Source organism: Oryctolagus cuniculus, chromosome 7, assembly GCF_964237555.1.
Source record: "Oryctolagus cuniculus chromosome 7, mOryCun1.1, whole genome shotgun sequence".
In the NCBI taxonomy this organism is placed as follows: domain Eukaryota; kingdom Metazoa; phylum Chordata; class Mammalia; order Lagomorpha; family Leporidae; genus Oryctolagus; species Oryctolagus cuniculus.
This window is the reverse complement of record NC_091438.1, coordinates 131,412,913-131,440,129: the sequence shown is the minus strand read 5'-3', so window position 1 is coordinate 131,440,129 and position 27,217 is coordinate 131,412,913. Positions and strand designations below refer to the sequence as shown.

Here is a 27,217-nt window from a genome sequence, read left to right as displayed (position 1 = left end):
CTGCCCTGAACTTGGAGCTGACAGCCTCAGCACTGCAGACAAGCCTCCATCTCCCTCTAGGCCCCTGCCAGCTGCCTCCCCTCCTTGCCGCCTTCCCTGGGGAAGCAAGGGAGGTGGCCTGCCTGCCCTTGGCGCTGGTCTCTGGAAACCCTGCCCGGCCCCCTGGCTGGCCGCCTCTGGTCAGTCTGCCAGCCGCACTCACCAGAGGGTCACAGGGCCCTGCTCACGCCTGGCTTCTCTCTGGCTGCCTGAGGCTCACTTTGGCTCTTGGGTCTGTCCCCGTCGGCTGTCACCATGTTCCTGGGAAACTGCCTGCCGGCACGCCTGTCCCACGTTGGCCCACTCCAAGCCCCGTCTGTCTCCTGCTGGCTGCAGTGCCCGGCACTCACCTCTTTCTCCCAACCTCCTGCCAGCTGGGCCTGTCCATCTTGGGTCTGTGAGCCACCCATGGTGACAGGTGACACCCGTCCACAGCACAGATCCAAATTTCTGCCTGCAGTTCAGGCCTCACTTCCTCCTTTGGCCTCTGCTGACCATTTGCCCAGAAATCCGCCTGACAGGCTCCCGCCAGCCTCTGTTCTTTTGTAACAATTCTCTCAGTTCCTGGCTTCCCTCCTTCCCTTTCTTCTAAGGCATTCTGATGATCTGTCATTGTCAAGTTTTTATTTTGAAACAAGCACAAATATGCAGAAAAGCTGGAAGCAGAAGGTAGGCAGTCTTCCTTTCTGAACCGGGTGACAGCAGCTCCCCCGGCTGCCCCATCGCCCCGACTCCTCCAGTGCATGTTTCGGACAGCCACGGCCACCTGGGCCTCCCCCTCCCACACCGGCTCAGGCTCTAACTTCCCACGCGTGGTCCTGTCCTGCACAGGGGCCTTCTTCAACCTGACTGGGTCATGAAGCCCCCGGTGACCCCCCAGGTTATGTCTCTGCTGTGGCTGACCACAGCACTTTCAGTTTTCCCACTGGAGGCCCCCACCATGCTGCCTCCCTGCCATAATGTAGCCAGATAGCACCTGAAACACGCCTTCCTTCCTTCCTTCCTTCTTCCTGTCAAGGGGGCCCAGAGGCTGACTTCCATCTTCACCCTGCTGTGTTGAGGCCTCCCCAGGCCACGGTTCCCTGACAGGCAGAATGACGGTGTCTGGGGACCCCGTCAGGACAGCGACAGCGGCCGACTCTCAGGGTGCACCTGCTACGTGCCAAGCACAGCAGAGGTGCTCCGTCCTCACACACCCCCTCTGAGCGTAAGTCCTGGTGTCTCCGTATTACAGATGAGGAAGCTGATACCTAACTTACGGCAGGCCAGCCGGCCACCCTGAGCCATGCAGGATGCCCACACGGCAGGTCTGGCTCAGCGTTCACACTCTGCTCTATGTGTGTGTAGAAGCAGGGAGACAGAGGAGCTGAGTCTTCACTCGAAGAGGGCAATCAAGTCAGTACACGCGGATCATCCGTGGTGGGCTAAGAGGTCAGCCAACACGCACTACGCACAGCACACACAGACGTCGGCTCCTGTAATCCCCAACAGCAGAGAAGCGGGTGCCATTATTAGTCCTCTTTTCCGAATGAAAAGACCAAACTACCGAGAGGTTAAGGGGCTTTCTAATCAATGGCAGAGCCGGGATTTGAACCCAGGTCTGGCTGATGCCAAAGCCGTTCCTGTGTCACCTCCTGCCATACTGTGACAATGAGACACAGCCGTGCAGGCAGAGAGGATGGGGTGAGTGAGCAGCCTCTGGGCGTGTGATCCACCCTCCTTCACTCCCTCATTCCTTCCCTTCCTCCTCCCCTTCTCCCACTTCCGTCCCCTCCTGCCTCCTCTTTTTAAATTTTTTTTTTTGTATAATAAATTCACAAGGAAGAGGAGAATGGGAAAGGAGACAGACAATAAACTCTTGGAAGCTGCAAGAGATGAATGGGGGCGAGGCTTCACCCGCCTGAGTACAGGCAGTCCCAGTGGGCAGGAGGGAGAGCTGACAGACAGCCACGGCCGGAGCACGATTGGGCTGATTGGCGGGAAGTCTCGTCAGTCACTTTTCAACTCCAGTGGCCCAGGGGATCACCCCTCCCCGACCCCAGAGTGGGTTTGTAGTCTCCTCTGCTAAGGGGGAAGCTGAGGGCACCTGAGGAGGGCGTCAGGCATGGCGGGGGGCAGGATGAGGGGGAGGAAGAGGACACGCACAGCCCTCCCGCCTCCTCCTGTCCCTCTCCGGGCTTCCCAGAGTAGGAGGAGGGAGACTGGCTGCTTGCCCCATGGGAGAGAGGCGGGTTGAGGCCAGCGTCCTCCCAGGAGCCCAGCCGGATGCCCCGGGTCAGGAGCACAGGCCAGCACTCAGCTGGACCCTGTCCTGGCCCGGAGGAGGCTGTGCCTGTCCCTGTGCAGCCAGAGCTCTCAGGGGACCACATGCTGCCCCAGACCCACTCCCCAGGAACCAAAGGAGGGGCCTGCACTGGAAACAGATCCCCCTTTAAGTAAAGCTCAGCAGGTTGCCAGGAGGTCCTTGCTGGCTCTGGCCCCAGCGTGCTCAGACGCTCGGGATGCGGACGACCAGTACGGCCTCTCCCTTTCCATTCCCGGCCCCCTGCTCCCCTCCCATGGCTTGGGTCTGCAGTGGGCGTTCCCCGGAAGTCCCTGGAGGAGTCAGGAGGAAGCTGGCCGGTATGGAGAGCCTTCCTGGCTGGGCTGCACCTGATATCTTACCTAGGGAGAATCTATGCAAAGCAGTAACTCCCCCCAGAACCTCAGTGGTTTCCTGAGAAGAGAAATTCCTCTCGCAGCTTTCAAAACAGGCATTCTCAAGTCTCTCAGTGGCGGATGACTGAGTCCACAGGTGCCTGGGACGCTAAAATGAGGCATGGGCTGAGGTTAAGAGACCCCGCCCTGCTTCCCACCCCCAACCAGGGGCTCTGCTGGCATCACAATAGCACCTTCCTCTCCTCTCGTCCCCCTTCTCATCAGTGCACCTGCCCTACATCTCCGCTCCCACACTCGGCCCCTCCCTCCCCAGCATCATGGCCTATCCCTGGCTAGAAGTCATTCCTCGCAGTGCGCACGCATGCACAGCGCTCTCTTGGTTCAAACACAACCTGCTCAGCCTCACAGCCCCTCCTGGGATCCCCTCCCCCCTTTTCCACTGCAGCTGAGGTTTACATGCGCTACCAGCACTCCTCATTCCAGCCTGTGCCATGCAGATTCTGTTGCCATGGAAACAGCTGCCAGCAAGGTCACCGGTGACCCCCCTCCCCCCAGAGGGGGTGCTCTCCCACTGTCCTGGGCTGCGCTCCCTCCTTGCACACGCTCTGTTCTTGGCTCTTCTAGGACTTTAGCCTTGGCTGAGGCTCCTCCTCCTGCTGCTCTGGTCATTTTTGCTAACCTGTTTGCAGCTCTCCACGTGACCCCATTTAGTCCCAGAGCCCTGGATCACATCTCTGTGCTGACAGCTCCTGCACATGTATTTCTTCCTCCAGCCTGGCCTCTGGGTGCTGGGCCCGTACTATCCAGTTGCCAAATGCCTCCTGAGCACGTCCACTTGGAGGTACGGCTGGCATCTCACAACGAGCACGCCCACCAAGCTGGACCTCCCTTTGCCCTCATGTGTCTCCCACTTCCCTCCGCCCCATCCCCATCTCAGTAAACAGCACCGCCAGCCAGAAGCCATTACTGAGGCCAGAAGCATGGAGTCATCTTGATTCACGCTTCTCTGCCCCACCTTCGTACTCAACGCAGAGTCCCGTAGCTCCACTCCTAGGCTTTACCGCCACCCTGAGGTCCCTGGGCCTGGAGTGCCCAATACCAGCGCTGTGTAGGACCACCTGGCCATGACCTTCTCACCTGCATCCTCACTGTCTCCCTCTCACTGTCCGATCACCACCACCTTCCAAATGCCAGGGTCGTGCTCCCTAGCAGAGATGGAGCAACAAGATTTGGGGGCACAGAACAGAAGAGGATAAAGTCCATGTATGCTGGTGACTTTATAAACTGCATAAAGTTTACAAACTTTATCTAAAAAATGTAATAAACTTGTTTTATAAACTTTATAAAGTCACTCCAGCCTGCTCTGTACTTCCTGGGAGAAAAAGAGACCAGGGCATGGGGGATCAAGAAGAAGGCAGGGCCCTGAGGGTCTGGACTCACCAGGGAGAAGAGCAAACGCCCACCCAGAGTTGGGAGCCCAGGGCCAATCTTACAGCAGAAAGGGCTCTGCTCAGAGCTGGCAATGGGCTGGGAGCTGGCAGCCCAGAGCCAGTGCTTTCTGCCATCACAGGTTCGGTTTCCATCTTTAACACCTGCAGGGCAGAACAGTCAGCAGGCAAGCACCCTTGGCTCCCAGTGGAGGTGCCTGCCCTGCAGCAGAGGTCACCTGACTTTTCCTGTCCCAGACCAAGCCTCAGTCCAGGCTGATGGATGAGTGCTGTCTAGATGGCTTAGTGTGACCCTGACCGTGTGCTTGCTCCTTCCTGAGACCTGGAACCTCTCTCCTGCCCTAGATTCCAAGAGCTACCGAGTCCAGCGACCTGGCCCACCTGCAAGGTCTCAGCCAGTCTTGACCCCATGGGAGGATTCCTTCATGTAATGAATACTCTCCAGCACCACCTATGGGCCAGGCACAACTCAGCACTGAGGATACAAGTGAAATGCAAGTCTGGCCCTAGCGGAGAAAACGGAATTGCACTTGTAAATGCAAGGAGAAAAACCAAGCAGGAAAGGAAAGGGAAGGGGACAGGAGACGCCAGAGGAGGGTGCAAGTTCATGCTGGTGTCCCTGGGAGGGCCTTGGGCCTCTCTGGAAAAAGTGCTCCAGGCAGAGGGCGCAGCCGATGCCGAGGCCCTGAGGCAGAAGCAGAGATGGCGGGGGCACAGGCCGCATGGCAGAGCCGGTGCGCAGAGGCCAGGGGGCAGCTGGGTCAGCACACGCCCCAGGCCAGGAGGGCTGAGCACACACTCAGTGGGAGGGGAAGCAGGAGATGACAGGAGGACACTACTCCGATGCTCCAGGTGACAGCTGGTGGTGGCTTCACCCAGGAGGTGGGGAGAGACAGGCAGATTCTGGATACGGATTCAAGGTCAAGCTGACCGTTTGCAAACGGATGTGAGACAGAGTGGTTCTGGGCCTGAGCATCAGGAAAAATAGAATTTCATCTTGCTTAAGTGAAGGAGAAATTTTGCTTTTCTCCTTTAAAAGATCTCCGCCCCATCCCCGCCTGCAACATACACGACCCCTAAAGAGACATTTAGAGAATGCGACAAGGGACACAGTCCATCCGCTTGTGATCCATTTCACAACCCCACAGCACCAACCCAGCAGGAGTAAGGAGCTCCTGTTTACCTGAGCAGTTTATTCTTTGCACCTACAAAGGCTCTGGCTGATCACTACCTACTGAGTTCAGAGTTTAATCAACGTGCTCCCAATAAATACACCAAGAGGACACATATTCCCAAAGACAAAAATCCAACCTCCTCATGAGTCTGGAGTTCACAGTCAGATGGGATGAGGCAAAGCAGACATTTTGACTGAAACATATACTATACCTCAGTGCTCCGAAGTTCTAAAAGATAGGGCTACGGGAAAAGTCACTTAGAAAAGGAAATGACTGGGGCCGGTACCGTGGCTCACTTGGTTAATCCTCCACCTGCGGCGCTGACATCCCCTATGGGCACTGGGTTCTAGTCCCGGTTGCTCCTCTCCCAGTCCAGCTCTCTGCTGTGGCCTGGGAGGGCAGTGGAGGATGGCCCAAGTGCTTGGGCCCCTCCATGGGAGACCGGGAGGAAGCACCTGGCTCCTGGCTTCGGATCGGCGTGCACCAGCCATAGCAGCCATTTTGGGGGTGAACCAACGGAAGGAAGACTTTTCTCTATGTCTCTCTCTCCCACTGTCTAACTCTGCCTGTCTAATAAGAAAAAAAGGAAATTATCTTTTAGGGGCTGGTGTTGTGGTGCAGTGGGTGAAGCGGCCGCGTGCGGTGCCAGCATTCCACATTGGAAGACCAGTTTGAGTCCCAGCTGCTCCTCTTCTGACCCGGCTCCCTGCCAATGTGCTTGGGAAAGCAGCAGGGGATGGGCCAAGTGCCTGGGGCCCTGATGCCCACATGGGATACCTGGATGGAGCTCCAGGCTCCCGGTGTTAACCTGGACCAGCTCGGGCCATTGCAGCCACTTGGGGAAGTGAACTAGCAAATGGAAAATCTCTCCTCTCTCTCTCTCTCTCTGCCTTTCAAAGTAAATAAATAAATCTTTAAAAAGGAAAATGATCCTTCAGATTAAAAAATTAGATTCTCTTCAAGCTACTCTTTGATGGAATGCACATGTGCACCCCATGTGTACATGGACACTCACACACACACACACACATGCTTGAAGTACACACATCACGAAGCAGGCTGCAGGGGCCACTCTGCACGGGCTCTGAAGCCCTGAGTAACAGCAAAGTGAGCTCGGAGGAGTGAAAACATGTGTGATGGCATTGTGTGGTTGATCAAAGTGCAACCCTTCAGGGCGAACCATGCTGAATCAGGAGGACTTGGAAAGTAATTTCTTTAATGACCGTCAGGACTTGTGGGCCACAGCGGTTCTCCTGTCCCTGTTGCGCTATGCACCAAGGGTGGCCCATCTCGTGTTCAGGGGGACTCCCAAGATATGGGGCTCAGGGGAAGTGTTCATGCAGACTGGCCTCTGGGGGCTGGCCATCAGCCTGTGGCTGGTGGCCAGGTCACCTGGGCAGTGAGTTTTAGAGGCACAGAAGGGGCCCCGGGATGAGCTCTGCAGGGCCCTGATGGCTCGCAATCAGGAGGTGATGAGAAAGTGGGGTCAGGTGAGGACAAGGACAGACAATATCCTGGAAACCACAGGCCGAGGTGCTGTGGGGTGGGCATGGGGCGTCAGCTATGACAAATGCTGCCGGCTGGCCAGAATGTGGGCAAGTGAGGGCTGACCACTGATTTCTGTGAGGCCAAGTCACTGCTGACCTCAGTAAGGGCAGCTTCAGAGACATGAGGAGCTCAAAGGCCTGCAGGGGTGGCTCGGGGAGAGGGAGGGGGGAGACGGGGGGAGAGCAGCAGAGGCACCTGTCATGCCACTTTTCCTTAAAGGCATCAGAAAATCCTGGTGCGAGGAGCCTAGTGTTTTTCAGGTGGGCACCGTCAGTTCTGGTGTTTGTGAGCTGGCCCAGTGGCCCAGGAGACCCACTGAGGCTGTGGGGGAGGCACCAGGAAGGTGAGGAGGGGTGGGACCCCATGCCCTCCCTTTGGGGCATCGATGGCTCCCCTCGGTGCAGCACCTGCAGGGTCTGGCAGATTCCTCCTGCCGAGGGCCCGATGGCTGGGTGGAGGGGTCAGTTCCATGCCCATGAGTCATCCCACGCCACCCTTCCTACCCTGGCCAACATCCAGCTTCTGTTCCATGGCCAGGCACTACAGCTTCAAGTGGAGGCTGGAGTTCTCCTCTAAGCCTGAGCCCTGCTGCCCCCTGCCCGTGGCCACCTTTCTGAACACCCCCACCCCAGATGGATCTGGCCTCCCTGGGCCTCACCCCCGAGCCCCTTCAGACCCGAGCTCTCAGGAGCAGGCAGCTCCCCTCAGACCCCATCCATCTCTCCCACAACAGCCCGCTGGGCTGGGGCTGCGGCTCTCCTTGCAGGAAGTGAGCTTTCTCATCAGGCCAGCGTGGTCCTGACTCTCAGGGAACAGCGTAACTCTGCAGAGGTGAGGACCCATTGCTCCATGGGACAGCCCTTCTTCACAGCCACAGCGGATGCACAGGTGCGGGGTGAGCCAGCCCACGCCGGGTCCACGCCTGATGGAAACTCCCAGGAGGCTGCCGGGAAACAGGCTGGGATCTGGTATGGATGTGAAGGGGACGAAGACGGGGCCGCGTGCTGGGAAATCAACACAACCAACGGCGGTGGTGGGTAGTGTGTACAACGCATCAAGCTAGGGCGAAAGTCGAGAAGGGACTGAGGGGTCTGGTGGGGGCACAGGAGGGGACTTTAGTTCCAGCGTCAGTCAGGACAGAGCAGGGAGGGGTCTGGGAGGCTCACCAGAGGAGAGGGCTGAGTGCTGGCTTTCGCAGCTGGGAACGACTGGAAACAGGCAGTGCAGGGCCAGGCAGGCAGAGGCACGTGAGGGACAACAGGAGTGGTCACACGCTGGAGCCCGCGGTGTCAGGACTCTCAACCGGAGCCTGTAGGCAGGGCAGCCAAAGAAGGCCGTGCAAAGGCACAGCATGGCGAGAAGCAGGTTTAGAGGCTGAAGGGTGCCCTGGCTGGGACCACGCTGAGTCAGGGACTACTTGCTGCAGACGGCAGGGTTCAGGGACAAGCAGCAGAAGAAGGAGAAGGTGTCTACAGGAATCCTCAGGCTCTGAGTGCAGCACCGGCTGGGGTGCCATCTGAGGCCTGGCTGTGGGAGGAGATGCTGTGGGTGGGAAGTGGCGGGCACGGCCAGCACGTGCCGAGTTGGAGGTGCTGTTGGGCCTCCCAGGAGGCATCAAAAGCAAGGCTCTGCCGCTCAGGAACAAGGACCTGGCTGGAGACCCAGGTGTCCGGTTCCTGGGCTGTGATGGGGATTGACGCCCAGGAGATGGATGGTGTCAGCAAGGCAGGGTGCTCACAGCAAGAAGAAATGGGTCGCACGGGTCAGGCACACGAGTTACCATCATGCTGACATGGCTGGCCACTGTCCTCTCCTCTCCACCTGTCCGAGTCTCGCCCGCCCTTCCAGGCCTGGCCTCGCCCACTCCGGGCAGCCCTCCCTGCTGTGAGTGTCTCAGCCCGGTCGTCCACCCTCAGCACTGAGCCCTGTGTTGCAGCCTCGGCACAGACCGCACGCTCCTCTCAAGGCAGGATGGAGGTTTGCCCTGCTTTGCGTCATTGTATCTTCTGGCACAAAGAAGCTCAGAAGGCACTGATTCAATGGATTCTCCTTGATGAGCTGATTAGTTAATGGATCGATGGCTGTAACAGAAGTCAGGAAAAAGTCCAAGGAGAGCTTCACTGGTGAGAAACAGGCTCCGTGGTGTTGCCCCACACAGCACATCCTTCCTGATGATCACCGTGAACCAGCTCTGTGTGTGCAACACCGCGGGCCATGACTATTAGTGTTACCCCCACCGGAGCAGTCACCATCACGGCTTCTACCAACGACCCGGGGTTCTCCTGAGCACGAGGGAGGATTGCCCTTCCAACTCCCACGGGGACAGGTGAGGCCGGGGACTTGCTCTGGCCAATGAGATGTGAGCAGAAGCTTCAGGGTGGAGGGTGTAAGTAACAAGGCACAACTGGCTACTTCTCCTTCTGCCCCTCTTGGCCAAACTGGCTGGGATTCTCAGGGGCTCCAGTGGACAGAGCCACATTGCAGAACCTTCTCAAACGCATATGGAGGTGAGAGATGGATGTGTGTCATGTCAATAAAAGGAAACAAGAAGAACTGAGTCTAAGGCAAAATCCTGCAGTGACATCAGCTGGTGGTGTTGGGGGCTGCCTTGGTGACTTTGAGGTGGGACAAGTGCTCGGATAATTGGTCAGGTATCCCTAGACTCATGCAAGAAATTTGAGGTACCCTCAGGTAAATGACAACTCAAGACACCCTCCCCTCCCCACCACATTTCCAAATACTCTTGGGGGCAAGGGGTGATACTAGGCCCAAGAGAGCCAGGAAGCAGAGGGACCACAGATGTGAGAGTGGGGGCCTCAGATGGGACAGCTGGGCCCTGCGGCATAGACCCCAACGTGCTGAAGGGGACGCAGTAAGGTGAGGGTGTGAGGAGGCTATGCCCAAGGCGGCGGGTCAGAGCGCGAGTCTTCCAGATGGAGACCGCGGAGACAATGGGCTGGGCTCGCTCGGCAGGTGAACCGCAGCCTTCCCAGGAGGCCCCCCAGCCTGCTCTGACAACCCTGCAGGTGTTATTGCCCCCTTTCTCAGATGAGGACACAGAGTTGGGAGTGGGGGCTGGGCTAAGGTGGAACGGAGGAGGGTGGGGACAAGGCAGGAGGAAGTGGGGGTGGCTGTGCGGCTGCGGGGAGAGGAATAGGGCACTTGGGGGCTGCCTCGGGGCCTCTAGACTGGAGGCCCCTCTTCTTCTCACACATGTGGCACACGAGGCCGAGGGGGCCAGCTCCCTACCCACCGTCCACCAGCCAACACCCTGCAAGCTCCAAGACCGAGGCCGTCCCTGAGACAGGAGGGAAGCGGGGGGAAGGAGCAATCCTGGGTCTGGATCCAAAAGACCAACGGAATGAGAGCACAGAGACACACGAGGGCGCTGTAGGCAAACAGCAAGAGCAGACAGGGTCGTCCCCAAGGGAGAGAGGCGAGCATTCTCAAAACCAGAGCCCAGTGTCGCCTGGCAAACAGGCCGCTGTGGGTATTTTGGGCAGTGCATGCCTGGGGCATTTGCCACCCCTGGCCCCCTCCCCATCATCACAACGACCCTCCTCCCCACTCTCCCACCCCTCGCTGGTCAGTGGCACAGGTGGGATGCCTGACAATCTCTGCTCACCCCCAACCTTACGGAGGCCTCTGGCGCCACCCACCCTGACAGCTTCCAGTGGCCACTCTCATGGGGACCCATGGTGCGTTTTCCTCCACGCCGTTCTCCCTCAGGACTGTGGGACTGGAGCCACCCTGATCACACCGGGCACACAGACACAGCGACCCTGAGACAGACACCCCAGTCCCAGGGGCAAACACGTGGCCACACAGAACACGGCTGGCACAGACCTGCCCCCAAGCACGTCTGAAAGAGGGCACCCTGCCAGAGCCCAGAGGGTCCCCAAGGGTTCCCGAGCTACTAGGCACATTGGGCTGCCAAAGACAGGCATCAAAGGCAGATAACCAGGAATGATACAAAAAATACTCACCAACCAATGAGGCCCGCGCCCCGGCCAGCCAGTCGGGGAGCAGTGGGAACGCCAGCCCACGCAGCCCTGCAAATAGCCTCATCGGCAGAGCCCGAGTCTGCATGAGAAGCCAGGTGTGACAAGGCAGCTGCTCAGGCAGTTCAGAGGCGACCAAGAGAATGGCAGTGCGGACAGGACCTTGGAGACTTGCTATTACTCCAGGCGTAAGGGACCTGGCCAGGATCCAGGGAAGTCCAGGGCTGGAGGAAGACCCAGACCCCCACAGATCCTCCACAGACACCTGGCATCTCCCATCCCCAGCACGGCGCCCCTCGGAGGTCCTGAACAGAGGTGTTCTGCCAGTGCCACGAGGGTGGTGTCTGCTCCCGGCACCACTGGAGCCGCACGGCGGCAGCTGCAGGCACGGTGCTGCCCAGGGTGCGGGCGCCCGCGAGCTCTTACTGTGAAAACCGGATGTGTCTCTTACCCTCCTTCGAAGATTTTGATCCTCGCCGGCTCCCCTCCCTTGGAGGCAGGAGCGTCCTTCTCCAGCTTCCCTCGCGTCTCCTCTTCCTTCTCCACTCTAGCTATATCTTTCTGGCCTTCCGGGGACACCAGTGACGGGAGGTGAACCTGGCCCGCCGTGGGAACGACAAGATCATTGCATGTTAAAGTTGCCATTTTCGGTCAGGAATGTCACGACGGTAACATGCCGTCCTGACAGTGTGGTGCGTGACGCCGCCCCCACGCATGGGCTGCCTTGCTGCATTCTCACCCCCCTTGGGGCAGATGCACTGTGGGCCCCCATGTTACAGGACGAAGGGAGTTAACTGACCCCCAGCGGGTGAGGTCTCTCACGCAAGGCTGAGTTGGGGGCTGGCGTCAGAGCCACGAGGCTGACCAGCGCTTTGGAGTTAGCCTTGCTACCTGAGCCATGTTTGCTCGAGGTCTTTTACACCAGCCTGGGAGCCCCTGTGGGTGTCTCCTCACCTTGGTCTCCTTGGTCACCCCACACCCCCAAACAGGGCCTGTCTCAGAAAGATCCTTGAAGAATATTGGATGAATACATGAAGATTCTGCCTTTGGAGATGAATTGGTTCAGAGAGTCAAGGTTACCCGGAAAGTTAAGGGCAGAACTGGAAACAAGAGCACAGCTCTTCTGCTTCCAGGCCCCTCCCGAGCTAGTGCCAAAGACCTGGAGCCAGGCCAACGGTCCTGACCTACATGACCCCAGGGATCCAGGCACAGAGAGGCTGTGCATGCTGGGGCAAAAGCCTGTTCTCTTTACAGAGCGATGGGGTCTCAATGAGAGCTGGCTCAGCCGGGGAGGGATGGCTGTGACCTTGAGCTTTCCGGACCTCTTCCATCCTAAAGACAGGTCCTCTGATCTCTCCAGTGGCAGCATGTGGGGGTGCAGCCTCGTGGAGGGAGCAGTGATGCCGTGCCAGGGGCCAGGGCCAGCAGCGCCTGGAGTGAGAGTCTCATGCTACTTCGCATCACTGTCATTAAGGTTTTGAGAGACCACATGGTTTCCAGTCACTGGGAGCAGCAACCACATTCTCTGGTGCTGGGGCAATCTAAGAACCGCCACCCCCCCCACACCAGCTGCCACATCGGTGCCTACGGAGAGAGGGTGGGGCTGAGCAGGAGGGCACCTGGAATGGGGATCTGGATGCAGCTCCAGACGGCCACTGCAGGGTGGCAGCGGTGGGAGACGGGGAGTTGTTGTGCTACTTCACCTCTCTGGCCTCAGACCCTCAAGGGCATTAGGTGACCTTGAATAGCCATTCCAGGACCCCTTTCTACTAAGTGGTCCCTGATTAATCTCTTCAGAATTGGAGGCAGGGAGTGGAAACCAAGCAAGAATCTAGACTGCTGCCTGAGCCGGGGGTCCTGGGCACGCCCTTTCTGCTGGGATCCAGGGCTCTGACCCAGACAGCCCATGGAGTGACCAAGGGCACCCTACAGGCTGACGGACAGCTATTGACAATCAGCTGCGAGGTCTGAGGGGTGTGGTGTGGGTAGCAATGCACCACCCTACCAGGAAACACAGTATCAGAATTGAGCGCGAGCCCAAGGGTACATTTTGGCTTTTAATGATACCAATATGAACAGGCAGAGCTAAACACATTTCCTGAGTGTCAATGTGCCAAGCACAGTAGCAAGTGTACTTTGCATATTTTAACTCAATTCATTAACCCCATAGAGTTAATACGTGTTATTGTTATCCCAATTCTACAGACGAAGAACCCAGGGCACAGAGAGGCTGGGTAACTGGCCCGAAGCCAGAGAGAGTAGGGGAGGTAGTGCATTCCAACTTGGGCAACGTGGCACCTGAGTCCTTGCTCCTTATCTCTTTGTGGTGACAGTGCTATGTGGTTGTCCAAGTGACCCCCAAGAAGAGTCAAGGAAGGAGAAGCCAGGGGCAAGGAATGTGGGTTCTCACAGAAGAGGCCAGAGGCAGAGTGGATCCCTATAGAAGCGTGGCTTTCTCCAGGACTTCCACAAGGGCAAAAAAGGTACGGTCAAACTCGAACATGGCATGGTGGCCCAGACGCGCAGGGCGGCTGTCAGGGAGCTTCGCCACATGAGGACCTTTTCAGAGTGACTAACACAGAAGGGAAGCGACAAGATGACAAATGGCAGCACAGGGTGCTCGGGAACTTCCTTAAAGCAGTGTCCAAAGGCAGACTGCATGGGAGATGGCAAGCTCCCACTGCTGGACACACGGGAGCAGAGGCCGGGCAGAGAGGCGGAACCGGAGAAAAGCCTCACGCCACAGGCCACGCAGTTACACGAATGCACCACATCTGGCAAGAAACGTGCCAGTGGACCAAAGAGAATATTCCTAGAAAACTTTTTCAGCTTTTAGCTCGATCTAGGAAAGCAGCATCATAGATGAATGATGGTCAGATTCAATGGATCCAAACCACCACTTCCCTTTTCTTCAACGTCCTGTGCAATTTTCAGTCGTTAGAAAATGGAGGAAGCCTGGATCATCCGAGGGGCTTTGGAGATCTAGGCTTATATCCAGCCTCTGCCACTAACTGCTGTGTGGCCTAGAGCAAGCTACTTAACCCCTCTGTGCCCTTGCATCCTCTCTAAAAAGGTGATTTACACCCTGACTTTAAAAGTGGTTGTGAGCATATTAGTTCTACATAACAGTTGGCACAAAACAGGTGCACCCAGAGTTGTAAGTAAAAACATAATTACAACAGCATGTTGGGAGTAGCCACAGCTGGTAAGACGCTGGAGAGTAGATCAGTGTGACATTTGTGGCAAAAGTGGGAATCATAGGGAGTAAATGTGGACAGCCATCCTGCAATGGCTGTGCAGCCTAGCTAAGGTCAACACAACACAAAATGCACCCAGTGACACAACAATGAAGCTATGAATGTAGCAAAAGTTATGGAACCCAGCTTTGCTCACTCATCTACAACACACGTTTAATTTTGGGGATTTATGCATGATAGGGTCAAATCATCTGGTCTGAAGACACACTATTAACATCTTTAATTCTGAAAGCATCTTTGAAGGTTTTCTTTCCCCAAATAATTCAAGAGAATAAAAATAGACTCCTTGGAGTCACACAGGTGTGGGTTCAAATTCTTGGCTTTCCAAACTTTTGCCATGTGACTGTGACCTCTCACCCTTGACCTGTCAGCCTCTCACCCTTGGCTCCCTCACCTGCAGAGTGGAGGTGGTCATGCCACCTCACAGCTCTGGGTGAGCACTGACCGGATGGCAGGACCCAGCACGGTGAAGCTACTCAACAAGCAGGACCAGCTGTTATTCCACATATGCCAGTCAGCGTGACACAGCATGGCCTGAATCCTCAGGCTGCTCTTGTTAGGGTCTGAAGCAAATTTGGAATTACTGAAGCTCAAACTTGCAGGGGACTAGTTCATATTTTGTCTCCTACTGTGGACCAAAGTGAGAGGCAATAAAAGAGTAAATGTGAGTTCTTAGTGAGGGCCTAGCGGTCAGCATAGATGGGTCCAACTGTAAGAGGTATTGTCCCCTGGCTGGTGCAGAGGGATACTACAGATCAGCTCTGTTTGCTATCCTACTCACAGACAAGAAAGGAGGAACATTTCAGGAGTTGTTAATAGCAAATTTAGAACTCTGAAAATGGGAGTATTTCGAGTGGGCCTAGAGAACAGGAACAGCAGATATAGAGAGTAAGAAGGCAGGAGAAGTTGGATAAGATAAGGGAAAATCATTTGAATCAGGAATAGTATAAAGTTTTAAAATGTCTAAAGACACTCCCATTGGCAAAGTTTTCCAACTCAGTCTTTTGGAGAACTGCGTTTGCCTTGTTGATATCTTTGATTTTACAGTAGAGGCTCATGGAAAAACATTATTGCTTTATAACTAACTTATCAAAAAGCATCTATTCCAATGATTTGAGGGACACACTGACAGAGCCAATAAACATATTTCCTTTAAGATGAACAGTAACAAATGCTACAGAGAAAATCTTCCCACTCAGTTGGTTTTAGTTCTGCAAATGGAACCAGAGGACAATGTGGCTTTAAAAGCTCACCAAGGGCTTTTTAAGCTCAGCAGTGAGAAGAAAAACAAGACTGAACTTACCTCTGTCATGCGGGGCTTGCGGGAGCTGGATGGCACAAGCCTTCCTGCCTCAGGATGCGGAGCTGTGGCCATGGTGTATGTCTCTTTGCTCACCTTCTGCTTAGACCTCAGGAGGGACAAAGCAGCTTTAGTGGAAACCCCCGGAAGGTTGGGGTTGTACAAACTTATGCACCAACCAGCGTAAACAGAGGACCTCCTATCTGCATGCTGGATGTGATTTGGCTTAATGTAGTTTAAATAGCACCAACTGACATTAGTGGTCGTGTGGAGGCTGGGGAACTGCAGTACCTTCTTTGAGTCCATACCTTCTTGCGGCTTGGCTGGTCTGGGGGGCGTTTCTGACAGAGGCAGAGAGCTGGGAAGTGCTAAGGGAGGGAGGTCAGGTTGTTCCTTGGGGTCTTCTTTCTTCACGCTCAGTGGGGGCAGCCCTCTTCGGTGAGGTCTGCCAGTTGGCTGGGCACATTCTCTCAGAGCTTCAGAGCCTGGGTCTGTCCCGGGAGGCAACGTGGGGTGGGGCAGAGGAGGAACTTCCTTTGGGTGAGACGGGTCTGAGGACAGGCTGGACGCTGCTTCTAGCTCCCTCCTGCTCTGGCCCTGACTGCCTACGTGGGGTCTCTCTGGCCTCTTTCCATCCTCGGGGCTGGGAAGCGCCACGCTGCATGGCCTCACCAACTCCAGTTTTTCGTCTGCCTTGGAAGCCTCCTCCTCCTTCACCCTTTTTTGCTGCTGGGTTTCCATGGTGAGTTCAAGGCTGCCAGCTGGGGAAAGGACACGTTTGCTTCCCCCTGCGGTGGATGAGCTCCCCTCCAGGCTCAAGACACTCTCTGACGACAGGGAGGGGCCTTTCCTTTCGGGCAATGTGACAGGCACTCTCAGGTATGGAGTCGGGAACCCTCTGCTATGCTCGTCACTTAACCCAGATGGTCCCGGCTCCACCTCATACACCTCCGCCCCACGTGCAGCTGTCCCTGTAGACAGGGGCTCCTCAAACTTGGCAAGAGATGCTGTGGCTGTGCTGCCTGGGGACTGGGTGACCAAGATCTGGGAGAGGGTGGTGTACATTGCACTCCCATAGGATGGCATGTTGGTCTGAATGCGGACGGGGACAACCAGGGACACCATGGCATCCGGACAGGCGGGCAGGGCCAGCGGAGGGGCCGACGTGGGTGCCGAGGAGCTGGCTGGGGGAGCCCCGGGGGGCAGCTGGACGTCGCTGCTGTACGTTGTGCTGGAGGAGGGGCCGGCGGTTCCTGTGGCCAGTGGGGCCAGGCTGGTTTTGATCAGGGGCAGGTGGCTCTCCACATCACCAGGGAGCTGAAGCGCAAACTGGGATTGCAGTGGCAGGAAGAACCCCGGGGAGAGTGCTGATGAGGAGGGGTATGGCATGGGGAGATACGAAGGGGGCTGCCGGAAGGGGATGCTGGCGGGATGAGGCATGAGCTGCGGGAGGTGGAGCTGGCCTGGGTGCAGAACTGTAGGTTGGAGAGGAAGCGGTGGGGCTTGAAACAGAGAGGGAGGAAGCGGGGGCACGGAGTACGGCGAGGAGAGGAGGCTGGACATGGCCTGGGTGGAGAAGAACTCTGGAGACTGTCTGGGCTCATGCTGCAGGAGGTGCTGGAAGGAGAAGAGGGAGACGGGCGGGGGCAGGTACGGTTTCTCCGGCAGCGGGAGCTGCGCCACGGGGTGGTGCAGCACCTGCAGTGCCTCTGTGTAGGGTGGAGGAGAGCCCCTCGGGGGCCGGTCCTGCACCTGGCCCTTGCCTCCGGTGTGCCCGCTGTGCGAGGGGCCTGCCGAGGAGATCTGGGGCAGCGAGCTTTTGGTGGGAGGTTTGCCGGGCGAGGGCTGTGCTTCCTCACTCTCCTGTCTCCCCTTGGGGGCGGCCTCGGCCTCGGCTTCTGGAGGCCTGCTCAGAGAGGCCTGTCTCACCAGGAAGCATTTCCTTCTCTCCGGAGGAGCTGCTGGGGCTGGGGGCCCAGCGGGGCCTGGCGTGGGAGGGCCTGCGGAGGACAAGCTGCCGTAGTCGAAGGATTTGCTGCGTGTCTCGGTCATGTGCGCAGAGTGGGACACGTTGGGGCTCTGCTCCGAGGCTGACCTGCGCATCTCTCGGGCGTGTGGGTGGTGGCTGGGGACAGTCAGCATGTGGGTGCCCAAGGGCTTGGGGCGTGTGTCGGAGGAGGGGCCAGGGGCCTCCGCTTTCCCGTGCTCATCCCTCTCAAAGGAGGCTGAGCGGCTGGACCCGCTCTCCTGGCTGGGGCTGCGAGACAGAGGCACTGGCGACTCGAAGCTGGACTCGCCCGACGACTGGGCCATCTCTGCCAGGCGCAGCCTCTTCTTCTTGGGCGGCAGCTTCTCGGCGGGGAGCTGGGCGAGCGTCTGGCTGCGCTGGGGCCACTGGAACTCCTCTGTCTTCTCGGGCTCCTTCAGGGGCGGCTCGGGCTCTGTGTCGGGCCGGTCAGGCTCCTCGGTCACCAGGATCTCGGGAACTTGAATGTTGGGCTGCCGGACCAACCTGGGCTGCAGCGAGTGCGGCGGGCGTGTGTGGGCCGAGGCGGCGGGGTGCGAGGAGAAAGGGGCTGGAGGCTTCTCTTCCCCCTCCGGGCCCCCGGGCTGCTCCAGGGAGTCGGACTTCTCGAAGGAGCTGGTGTGCTGGATGACGGAAATCTCTTTGGACGTTGTCCTCCTCTCCTTCCCTGATTCCGCACCGGGCCCTGGCTTGGGAGTCCTTGGCTGGAAGCCCAGGGGTCCCTCCAAGGGCGGGCCTGATTTACTTGGTTCTGCTGGTGACTTGGTGGACTCCAGGGGAAGGTTCCGAGCGGCCTCGGACGATGGCCCGGCACTGCCCAACTGACTCTTTGTCGACTCGAAGGCAGGTGGCTCTTCCTCGTCCCCAAGGCTCTTCTCTTTCCTCCTCTTCCTCAGGGGCGTGAGCTCCAGGGTGGTCCCCAGTTTATAATGCATCATCTGGGACCACGGCTCGTGCTCTGCCTGGCCCTTGTCGGCCTCGGGGGGCGGGTGAGCACCCACAGAGCTGGGCTTGGTGATCTGCAGCTCTGAGCAGTAGTATTTCTTGTGGGCTTCGTAGTTGTCCCTCTTCTTGTAGCGAGCACCACATATGTTACATTCATAGACGGCCCCTTTCGTCTTCAGCCCTTTCTTGGTCTTTTTGCTGAGTTCGCTCTCCTTGGGCTCCGGTTCCTCCGAGGGTTTGGAGGCTGCCTCTTTGCTGCTTGGGCCGGCCTCCTCGGAACTGTACTCGCCTCCCAAAGGTAGTTCGATGGCCGGCTGGCGCTTCAGCATCCGGGGGTGGGAGGTAAACACTTGACTGCTGCGGCTCAGGGTGTCGGAGTCGGTGACATGGTCATCGAAGGAGTAGCTACCTCGGAAGGTGGGGTGGGGGGTGCTGATAGAGCAGGCGGCCGAAGGCATTGAGTGGCTTCTCAGGAGAGGCACAGGAGGGGTGGTGCTGGGCGGGTGCTGGAGGCTCAGCAGCGATTGCTTCTCGCCGTGGGGCAGCAGGGGCTCCCGGTAGAGGCTGGACTTGGGAGACTCCATGCTGCTGCGCCTCGAGAGCGAGCTCCTCCTGGGCTTCACGCTGTCGATCTCGCTCGTGTCCACCACGGCCTCGTTGATGGTGATGAGCTTCGTGATGTGCTCGATCACCTGCGTCCGGGGCACAGACAGCGGTACCAGGCTGGGCTTGTCTTCGGTGGACAGGGGCAGGAGGGGCTGGGTGGAGGTGGCCGTCAGCATGGCGGTCCTCTGCCCGATGCGCCCGCACTTACCAAAGATGATCTCGGCGTAGGACTTGGCGTTGGTGTTGGGGGGGCTGGCCTGCTGCTCGGCGCTCTCGGAACGGGAGAAGTAGCCCGACTCGGTGCTGCCTTTGCTGCCCGGGCTCAGGAAGGCCTGCTCGTCGATCACCTTCTTCCTCTCGCTTAGGCGGAGGGCCAGCTTCTGCTTAATCGTGTGGGTGTCTTCAGGTTTGTGGCTCTGGGGGTGCTCGGAGGAAGGTTCTGCAAACGCAGAGGGGTCCTCGAGCGACGGCGCCGAGCTGGACTGGGACAAGGAACCGTGGCCGGAGCCGTGGCTCCCGGAGCCGTACACAGCGCTGGAGAGCAGCGGGTGCTTGGGCCTGGGGGAGAGCTCGGCTGTGTGACTGGCCGCGGTGCCCGTCTCCTCTTCAGAGTCTGTGCTTTCTCCCTCGGTGGGCTCCTCGAACTCCTCCCCAGGGAGCCTCTCCATCTCCAGCCCCGGCGGGTACACCTCGCCGCCCATGCCCGAGGCCAGGCCCGCTTTGATGCGGTGGGCATGGGACTTCCTGTGCTTGTAGAGGTTGCTCTTGGTCTTGAAGGAGAAGCCGCAGGGGCCGCAGGGGTAGGGCCTCTCGCCCGTGTGCGAGCGGATGTGCTTCTGGAGCACGCTGGGCTTGGCGCAGGGCCGGCTGCAGTACTGGCAGATGTACTTGCCCGGCTTCTGGGGTTTCCTCTCCTTCTTGGGTGCCTCTTCCGTGGGCTTCAAGGTGACCTGGGAGGGCCGGGGCACGAAGACCTTGGGGATGCCAGGCAGGTCCTCGGCGGGGATGATGGAAGCGTGAGGAGGCAGGAGCTGGCCCTGAGGGTGGAGCCCAGGGGCCACAAAGGAGCCTGAAGGTCCGGGTCTCATGGGGTCGACCAGCTGCCAGGTGGACCCCTCCAGGAGGTGCTTGGGTTTGCCGGGCGACATGAATGCTGGTGTCAGAGGGTGCTGCGGAAGCTGTGAGATGTGGACTGTGGCCTCAGCCGACGGCCTCTTGGGGGGCTTCTGCTGCTGGCCCGTTTTCTCCTGAGAGCCTTCCCGGAGGGCCGAGGAGGGGCCCGGGAAGGGCTGCGGGGCTAGGAGCTCCTGGGGCGTGCTCTCCTGGGAGGCAGCGGTGCCGCTGCCTGGGTACGGGACGCCGGAAGTGACGCTGGGCTGCACGGCCTCTCCTTTGGTCAGCCGCTTCCGGGGACTTCCCTCCGCCTTCTTGGTGCCCTTAGCACTTTGTTCAGGATCCATGACCTTCGGAGAGATTTCAGAGGCTATTCAGGGAGGGTCCGGGCAGGCTGCATTTACGAGCAATCCGGGTGTCCCAGAGGGAGGTGTCCAGCTTTGGCCGAGAGCTGTGGAAGTCAAACCCCAGACGGCTTTGGAATTTTTTTTTTTTTTGCAAGTGTCACTGACTGCAAGTGACCTCAGGGCAGGTCATACTGGTGAGGCATGGCCCTCTACTTCACAGACAGGAAACGCACCGGCACTTCCTGCCTGCATGTCTGCCGGGAACACGCCATGTGGGATGTCAGTATTGCCATCGTGTGGTTGCAGTTGGCAGTGGCAAGTGGTCCCTAAGAGTCCCCCGTGTGCTATGCGAACAGCTGAAGGTGGGCGATGTCTGTGTCCATGGCCCAGTCATCCCTGGTCCTGGCACGAGAGATGCCACACTGGATGCTGGGGCGGCTCCCTTCCGGCCTCTTCTCTCCCGTGGTCCCGTGCTGGGGATCAACAGTCTTGGATGAGAAGTGACACTCTTCTGCTTGACAAAAGCACACACACACACAAAAGAGAAGAGACGGTTACCGTCACTTGTCCATGGCCTGGGCAGCAGCTGGCACTTGTGGTCAGACCTGCCTGAGACCCCTGGAAGGTTAAGCTCAACTGGAACCGCAGACCCTAACTCTGTGTACCCGAGCACCACCCACCCTTCCCTCGCCCGCTTCTGCCTGGGGGGCAGGTGGCTCCGGTGCCGAGGTGTTTCTGGGTTCTGAGGCCCCAGGGGGCACTGGGGGCAGGAGGCATGTGGGCTCTGGCACCTGCAGGGCAGCGAGGGACAGGGGCTTGGGCTCTGCCATCCACTCAGATTGGGTGTGAGTGCGCTCAGCCTCAGTCGCCTCATCTCTATGATGGGAAACAGTGCCCGCTCCACCGCACGCCCAGGCTGCAGGCGGCTCTGAGCAGACAGGGTTGGCACATCACAGTCAACAGAGTGGCTGCAGATTTCCAGACTGGACACTTGAGAGAGTGAGAGGGGCCCCGCTACTCATCACAGAGGAGCAACAGGAACAAAGCAGGACTGTCCCAGGCAAGCCCTTACGGCCAGCTCAACGGAGACCCGACACATGGGCCAAGCACGTCTGGGCCTCTGCTATGAACCTCAGATCTCTGCTGTCCCTAAGGACTGCAATTCCACCACAGTCCCCTGATGGATTCTCAAGGGACCATCGCGTCTGACCCCCTCGCTTGACAGATGAGGCGGCTGAGGGCTACATGCAGGATGTGACTTCCCCAGAAAACCATGCAGGAGAGCAACAGAACTAGGCCACCCTACGCCTCCAGGGCCCCGGCCAGCCTCGCCTCCCACCTCGATGAGCAACGTCCTCTGAGGCCCCTGTGGCACAGCGGGTACCGGCATGACCCAGGGCACCACAGCAGGAGCATCAGGAGCCATCCGGGATCTGAACAGGGGAGCTGGCCTCTCCATATATGACCTGGATGCACTATGGCTGCTGCAGGTGGCGGGGGGACTGGCTGGGGTCAGAGAGCCAGTCCCGATAGCGCCAGCCCAGGCCTGGCCTGCCCAAGCTTGGGTGGGCAGAGGCACTGAGGCGTGCTAGTCAGACAAGACAGAAGTCATATGCAGACAGAGCACTGTTCTCTGAGCTGAGCGGGGCTTCCCAGGCTGGCTGCACCTGTGTTGGGGGAGGCCCATAGGGCACCATGGATAGCTAATAAAGGGAGACTATACTTACTATTTCTACTGACCCCTTCCTACCCGGACCTCAGAGCATCCAGAACACTAGCTAGTGGCAAGCTTTGCTTCATATGATGGACGGACGGGTGGCTCCTGTGGCATGGGTGGGCGGTGATGAGTCTGAGTAGGGGTCAGAGGGCCAAGGTGGCCCCTGCATGATCTGGGCCTGTGGTGGTGGTCCCTGCCCTAAGCCACGGGGCTCTGCAGGGGCGGGAGGGGGAAGTGCCCAGTGGCTGGGGTTTGGTGTAACTCCCAGGGCCAGGTGGGAGGGGCAGGGGCTGAGAGAGAGATGGTCAGGTGACTGTTACGTCATCAGGTGACTCACTGGGCCAGGACCACCTGCCTGAAGTCTATGTGTGGACGACACCTGTGAGTGGGGCCTGGTGCCCCTCCGGGGAAGGGTCTCCTGCCTGACCCACCAAGGGAAGAACAACCAGGCCACCCAGTGTGCAGCCAGGGGGTCTTCATTTCACACAGAGGGGCAAGTGAGCCACAGTGGGGACCACCGGCCCAGGCTTCCGGGACCAGTGCTCTCTGCCACCTGGCTCTTCTGTGTCCCGACAGGGCTGAGGGGCAGCGAGAGAGGTAGCTGGGACTGCAGGTGCAGGAGAACCTGGCAGAGCGCAAAGGAAGGCAGTCCTGGAAGTGCGCCTGTTGAGACATGGCATAATCAGTGTCTCGCTGAAGCCCCGCACTCCTTCAGAAGGGTTGCTCTCGTCACTGTGACCAAGAGACACCAAGGAAATGACTCAGGGGTTTTGAGGGTATGCACGAGGCTTTAGCATGAGCTCGGAGTGCCAGAGGAGAAAGGAACTGGAGCGGGCACCTGTAATAGTCACCAGAGAAACGGGCTCAGAGCTTCCCTGACAGTGCCCAGGAGCTGGGCCAACAGGGGCCCGAGCTAGGGAAAGAGGAAAAACATCATCTGCTGGAGGTGGAAGAATGGCCATGGGGTCCACACTGCTGGCCACTGAGGCCACCGCCCCCAGGGAGCTCTGGCTTAGACACAGAGTCACCAAGGTAACCTGAGCTTCAATTGGCTAACACAGCAACTTAGCTCCTACTTCTAGAAGCTTCCATAGATACAGCAATTAGAAACGCCCAACAGGGAAGAAGCAGAGCTTATGGGGCTGGAGCCACAGAAGCCTCAGGGGAGTGGGGGGGATGGGGGAGTCAGCAGGGCCAAGGCGAGGCAGCCTGAGGCTGGCACCTGAACTGAGGGGTACTGCCTGCGTCCCAGGCATTGGGACCCCATGGCCACAGCTCAGATGGACATGCAGGGGCTCCACCAGAGGGGGAGATGGGAGGTGGGCTAATTGGGTGGACAGCTCTACCAGAGCTTGTGGGAGGCCAGCCTGAATGTGCCTTAGGCTCTGACTGAGGAGCATGGGCCCCAAGCCAAGGTAGATAAGGTGGAGGTGAGAAAGGGGCGGGGCCTGCTGCCCAAGGAGCTGTGAGGCAAACCTGACCCCAGACCTGTGAGTTTAAGAAAGATCTTTGTTTGTAATTTACTTAAACACACACACACAGACACACACACAGACACACTCACCCCAAACACACATACACAGACACACACGCACAGACACACACACACCCCAAACACACTCTTCAATATATCAAAATCGAGCCACAAATTTTACTGACAGTAGTAAAACATGAATCTCAAGATACCAATAAAGCAAACCTTCCACTTAACTTGCAAAGGTGGGGACTCAGTACAAGACCATAGGCTGGACACGAGGCAGGCACTCTTATTTAATAATCCCACAACAGAACCACTATCCTCCCTTGGGATTCTTTGTATGCAAGGCTCATGCACGTGTGTGCATTTGCATGTATGTGTGCAAGACACAGCATGATTCTTCCCCTGCAAATAAGTGAAAAAGTGGCTGTGGGCTGGGTGGTGACAAGATGGGCCAACCGTGAGGACACGGGTTGAGAGACTAATGGGGGGATCCAGCAGAGAGCTACAGAAGGAGGTCTGGACCAAGAGGGTGCCCAACGCCAAGGCCAAGGATGGGGCTCTGGCTGGGAATGAGAGAGGCGGCAGAGACCATGTGTTTCTCCTACCAGCCATTTCCTTTAGTATTCGAAGGCCCCTGAGCTTTAACTGGCTCCATGGCCACCCAGCGAGATCCGGTATCTCCCGGGCTTCCTTGCAGCTGCAGCTGCAGCACCTACATCATAGCTGGAAGGAAAAGTGGGCGCTTTCACTTGCCCATTTTCTTAGGAAGGGGCAGGGAAGCGGTGGTGGTGACACAGCCCTAACTTCAGGGACAAGAACAGTACCCAAGGGACAGCAGGGCCAGAGGACAGCGCCATGCTGTGAAGCAGAGACACCTGTCTCCGAGAGAGAAACGCAGCTCTGTCTGGCTGAAGCCACAGTGACTTGGTTCCTTTCAGAGCAGTTGAATAAACACACTGATGTGTATGGTGGTCCCTAGGGAACAGGGAAGGACCTGCCGTTCGGAACCTCTGCCACCCTTCAGAGTTGGCAAGTGTCCCTTGGCTCCCGGCCCCTTGCATCCTCCAGGATACACCTTCTCACCCCAAGCTCTTCCAACATTGACTCCCCTCTTACTTGCGAGGACTCTGGGGATTTCTTGGGTCCACCCAGATAAACCAGGACCATCTCCCCGTCCCGAGAGCCTCAGCCACAGTCACAAAATCATATTTGCCACGACAGAAGGCATATTCACACATGCTGGGGACCATCATCCTCCCTACCATAATGGTATCTTTTTTTTAAAGATTTATTTACATATTTGAGAACCAGTATTCCAGAGAGAGGATGAGACAGAGAGTGAGCTTCCACCTGCTGGTTCACTTCCCAGATGGCTATAACAGCCAGGATCCAGGAGCTTTACCTGGGTCTTCCACATGGGTGCAGGGGCCCAAGGACTTGGGTCATCTTCCATTGCTTTCCCAGGGCACAGCAAAGAGATGGATTCGAAGAGGAGCAGCCAGGACTCCAACAGGCACCTGGGATGCTGGAGCCACAGGTGGAGGCTTAACCTACTACAGCACAGCGCCAGAGCCAGCCCCTATGACATCTTATTTTAAAAAATACTTATTCCTTGATATCTTAGCCAGGCTTAGCATTTTTGCATAAATTTATGAGCCAGTTATTCCACCCAGGGGATTACTTTTCCTATCTTTTGCTTATGTTTCTAATGGGTTATATTTTTCTTACTGGTTTATAGCAGTTCCATTGGTACTGGGGATGATTCTTTATACACAGGCTGCAAATAGCTCCTCCTATTTATAACTGGCCTTGAACTTGACTGTATAGACAAATGTATCATCAGTTTTCCTCTTAGGACTTTTAGGTTTCATGTCTGAAATGGTTTTATAGAAAATCAATTTTCTATATAGTTCCTGTCTGACTCATCTTTCCCTTCCCTCCTGCCCCAGCTCCCTCCTGCCTGTCCACTGCCATCCTGGCTCTGTCTGACATGTATGTGGGGATAAGGAATGGGCTATCCAGGTGCGCTAACACCAGGATTGAATGGCCCATCCCCCTCTCTAAATGTCCCGGGCATCGGGTCCTCACCCCCAGACAGACCACGGAAACAGGCTCGCAGGAGAAAGGGCCCCGCACCTGTGAGCTTGTGAAGCCCTCCAGGTCAGTCTGACACACAGCTTTCTTTTCTGCAGACTGAGTTCCTCTAACTGCCTCTCTAAGGAGTCCCCGGCTTAGAGCTCTCCCTCCCAGCCCCACTGCACCCCATGATGACGGTGGAAAGGGAAATCTCTTCACCTGCCAACTCCCCCCCTCCACCCAACAAGTACCCTCAACAGCTCCCACTGCAGAGGGATAAGGTTCAGCCTATGGTGTTTGGGTCCAGACTTCCCGGGGCCCTCCACTCTTCCCAGCCGCCTCTGGCTCCAGCCAGCACGCTCTGAACTCCCTGGGGATCAGGAGGAGAAAGGAGACAAAGGAAATATGTTAATGGTAGAAGGAGGCATGGCCAGGAGGGAGGTGCAGCCCAGGCAAAGCACAGGGCGGGCCATGCCAGGCTCTGCGGACCTGGGGCCCAGAACACCCAGCACAGACCCTCCAGATTCCACACTGCCTCGGGGTGGGTTCTGGGTATGTGTCCCTCTGGGCTTAGTAGTTATGACAGCAACTCCAAACTGAAGGCTCTGGTGTGCCAGGCACATTCTACAGAGCTGTCTGTGGTCAGAAAGCTGGGGGAGGCATGACCCCGTGCTGATGGCGTGGGGTAGGCAGAGGCATGCTGCTGGGCCGGAGCAGGATTTCAGAGACCCCTGCCCCTTACACCCTCCGGCCTGGAGTCAGTCATGGAAAACTGGCATGGCCTAGGTTCCCAAGGACGGCCAGCGTTGGCAGGAAGACGTCCTCTGCTAATCCAGCAGGTGTAACAGCACTGCTTCCCTGAGAAGCCGCACAGGCTGTCACCTGGGGTCAGGCCTGGGGCTTAACCTTGTTTTCCTGGTGAACTTGTCTCCCCTTGAACTGAGCCCTACTCATCTTACTATTTCCAGTGGGCACTGAGTAAGATAGGAAACATATTTTTTAAAGTAGTTGACTGAGTACCTACTGTGTGCCTCAAATATGCCAAACATCAACAAATGGGCTCTCCCAGGTGTCTTCTGTGTGCAGAGGAAGACCGTAGGTAATTGCTCCAGACCACACGAGAAGGGGCAGAGGCAGGATCTGAATGCCAAGTGCAGCCCAACGCCTCAGAAACCCCCAAGGGCCCTGAACTTGGCCAGGGCAGCCCAGGTGGACCCTACCTTCTTTCCCAGTGTCCCAGCTCCTCCAGGAAGTCATTCCTGGGTAACGACCACCTCCCGCACCTGGACCAAAGCCCACCCCACGGGCAGCTCATTGCCTGACGCTGTTCACCTTAGGGCTGAGTTTCTTGATAAATGCTTTTCCTGCAACAATGAGTGGTACATTATTCATTCTCTCGAAGGCTCTTAAGTCTTTCCCCTTGGGTGGCTGTGGCTTTTGTGTTCCTACTTTTCGTCTTTGTTCCAACACCACGACCTAGA

At 57.5% G+C, this 27,217-nt stretch overlaps 1 protein-coding gene across 8 annotated transcripts in view; it reads right to left on the bottom strand.

The window, feature by feature from the left end:
* Positions 1–27,217, bottom strand: part of HIVEP3 (HIVEP zinc finger 3) — a 490,847-nt gene that overhangs the window by 37,328 nt on the left and 426,302 nt on the right. For all 8 annotated transcript variants that reach the window (XM_070078655.1, XM_070078658.1, XM_070078653.1 and 5 more), the window contains 2 exons: positions 15,430–20,974; positions 11,321–11,466 (listed from right to left, as the gene is read on the bottom strand). In XM_070078655.1, coding sequence (XP_069934756.1) covers positions 11,321–11,466; positions 15,430–20,463 — 5,180 coding nt within the window. In that variant the 5' untranslated portion in view covers positions 20,464–20,974. The remainder of the gene's footprint in view (positions 1–11,320; positions 11,467–15,429; positions 20,975–27,217) is intronic.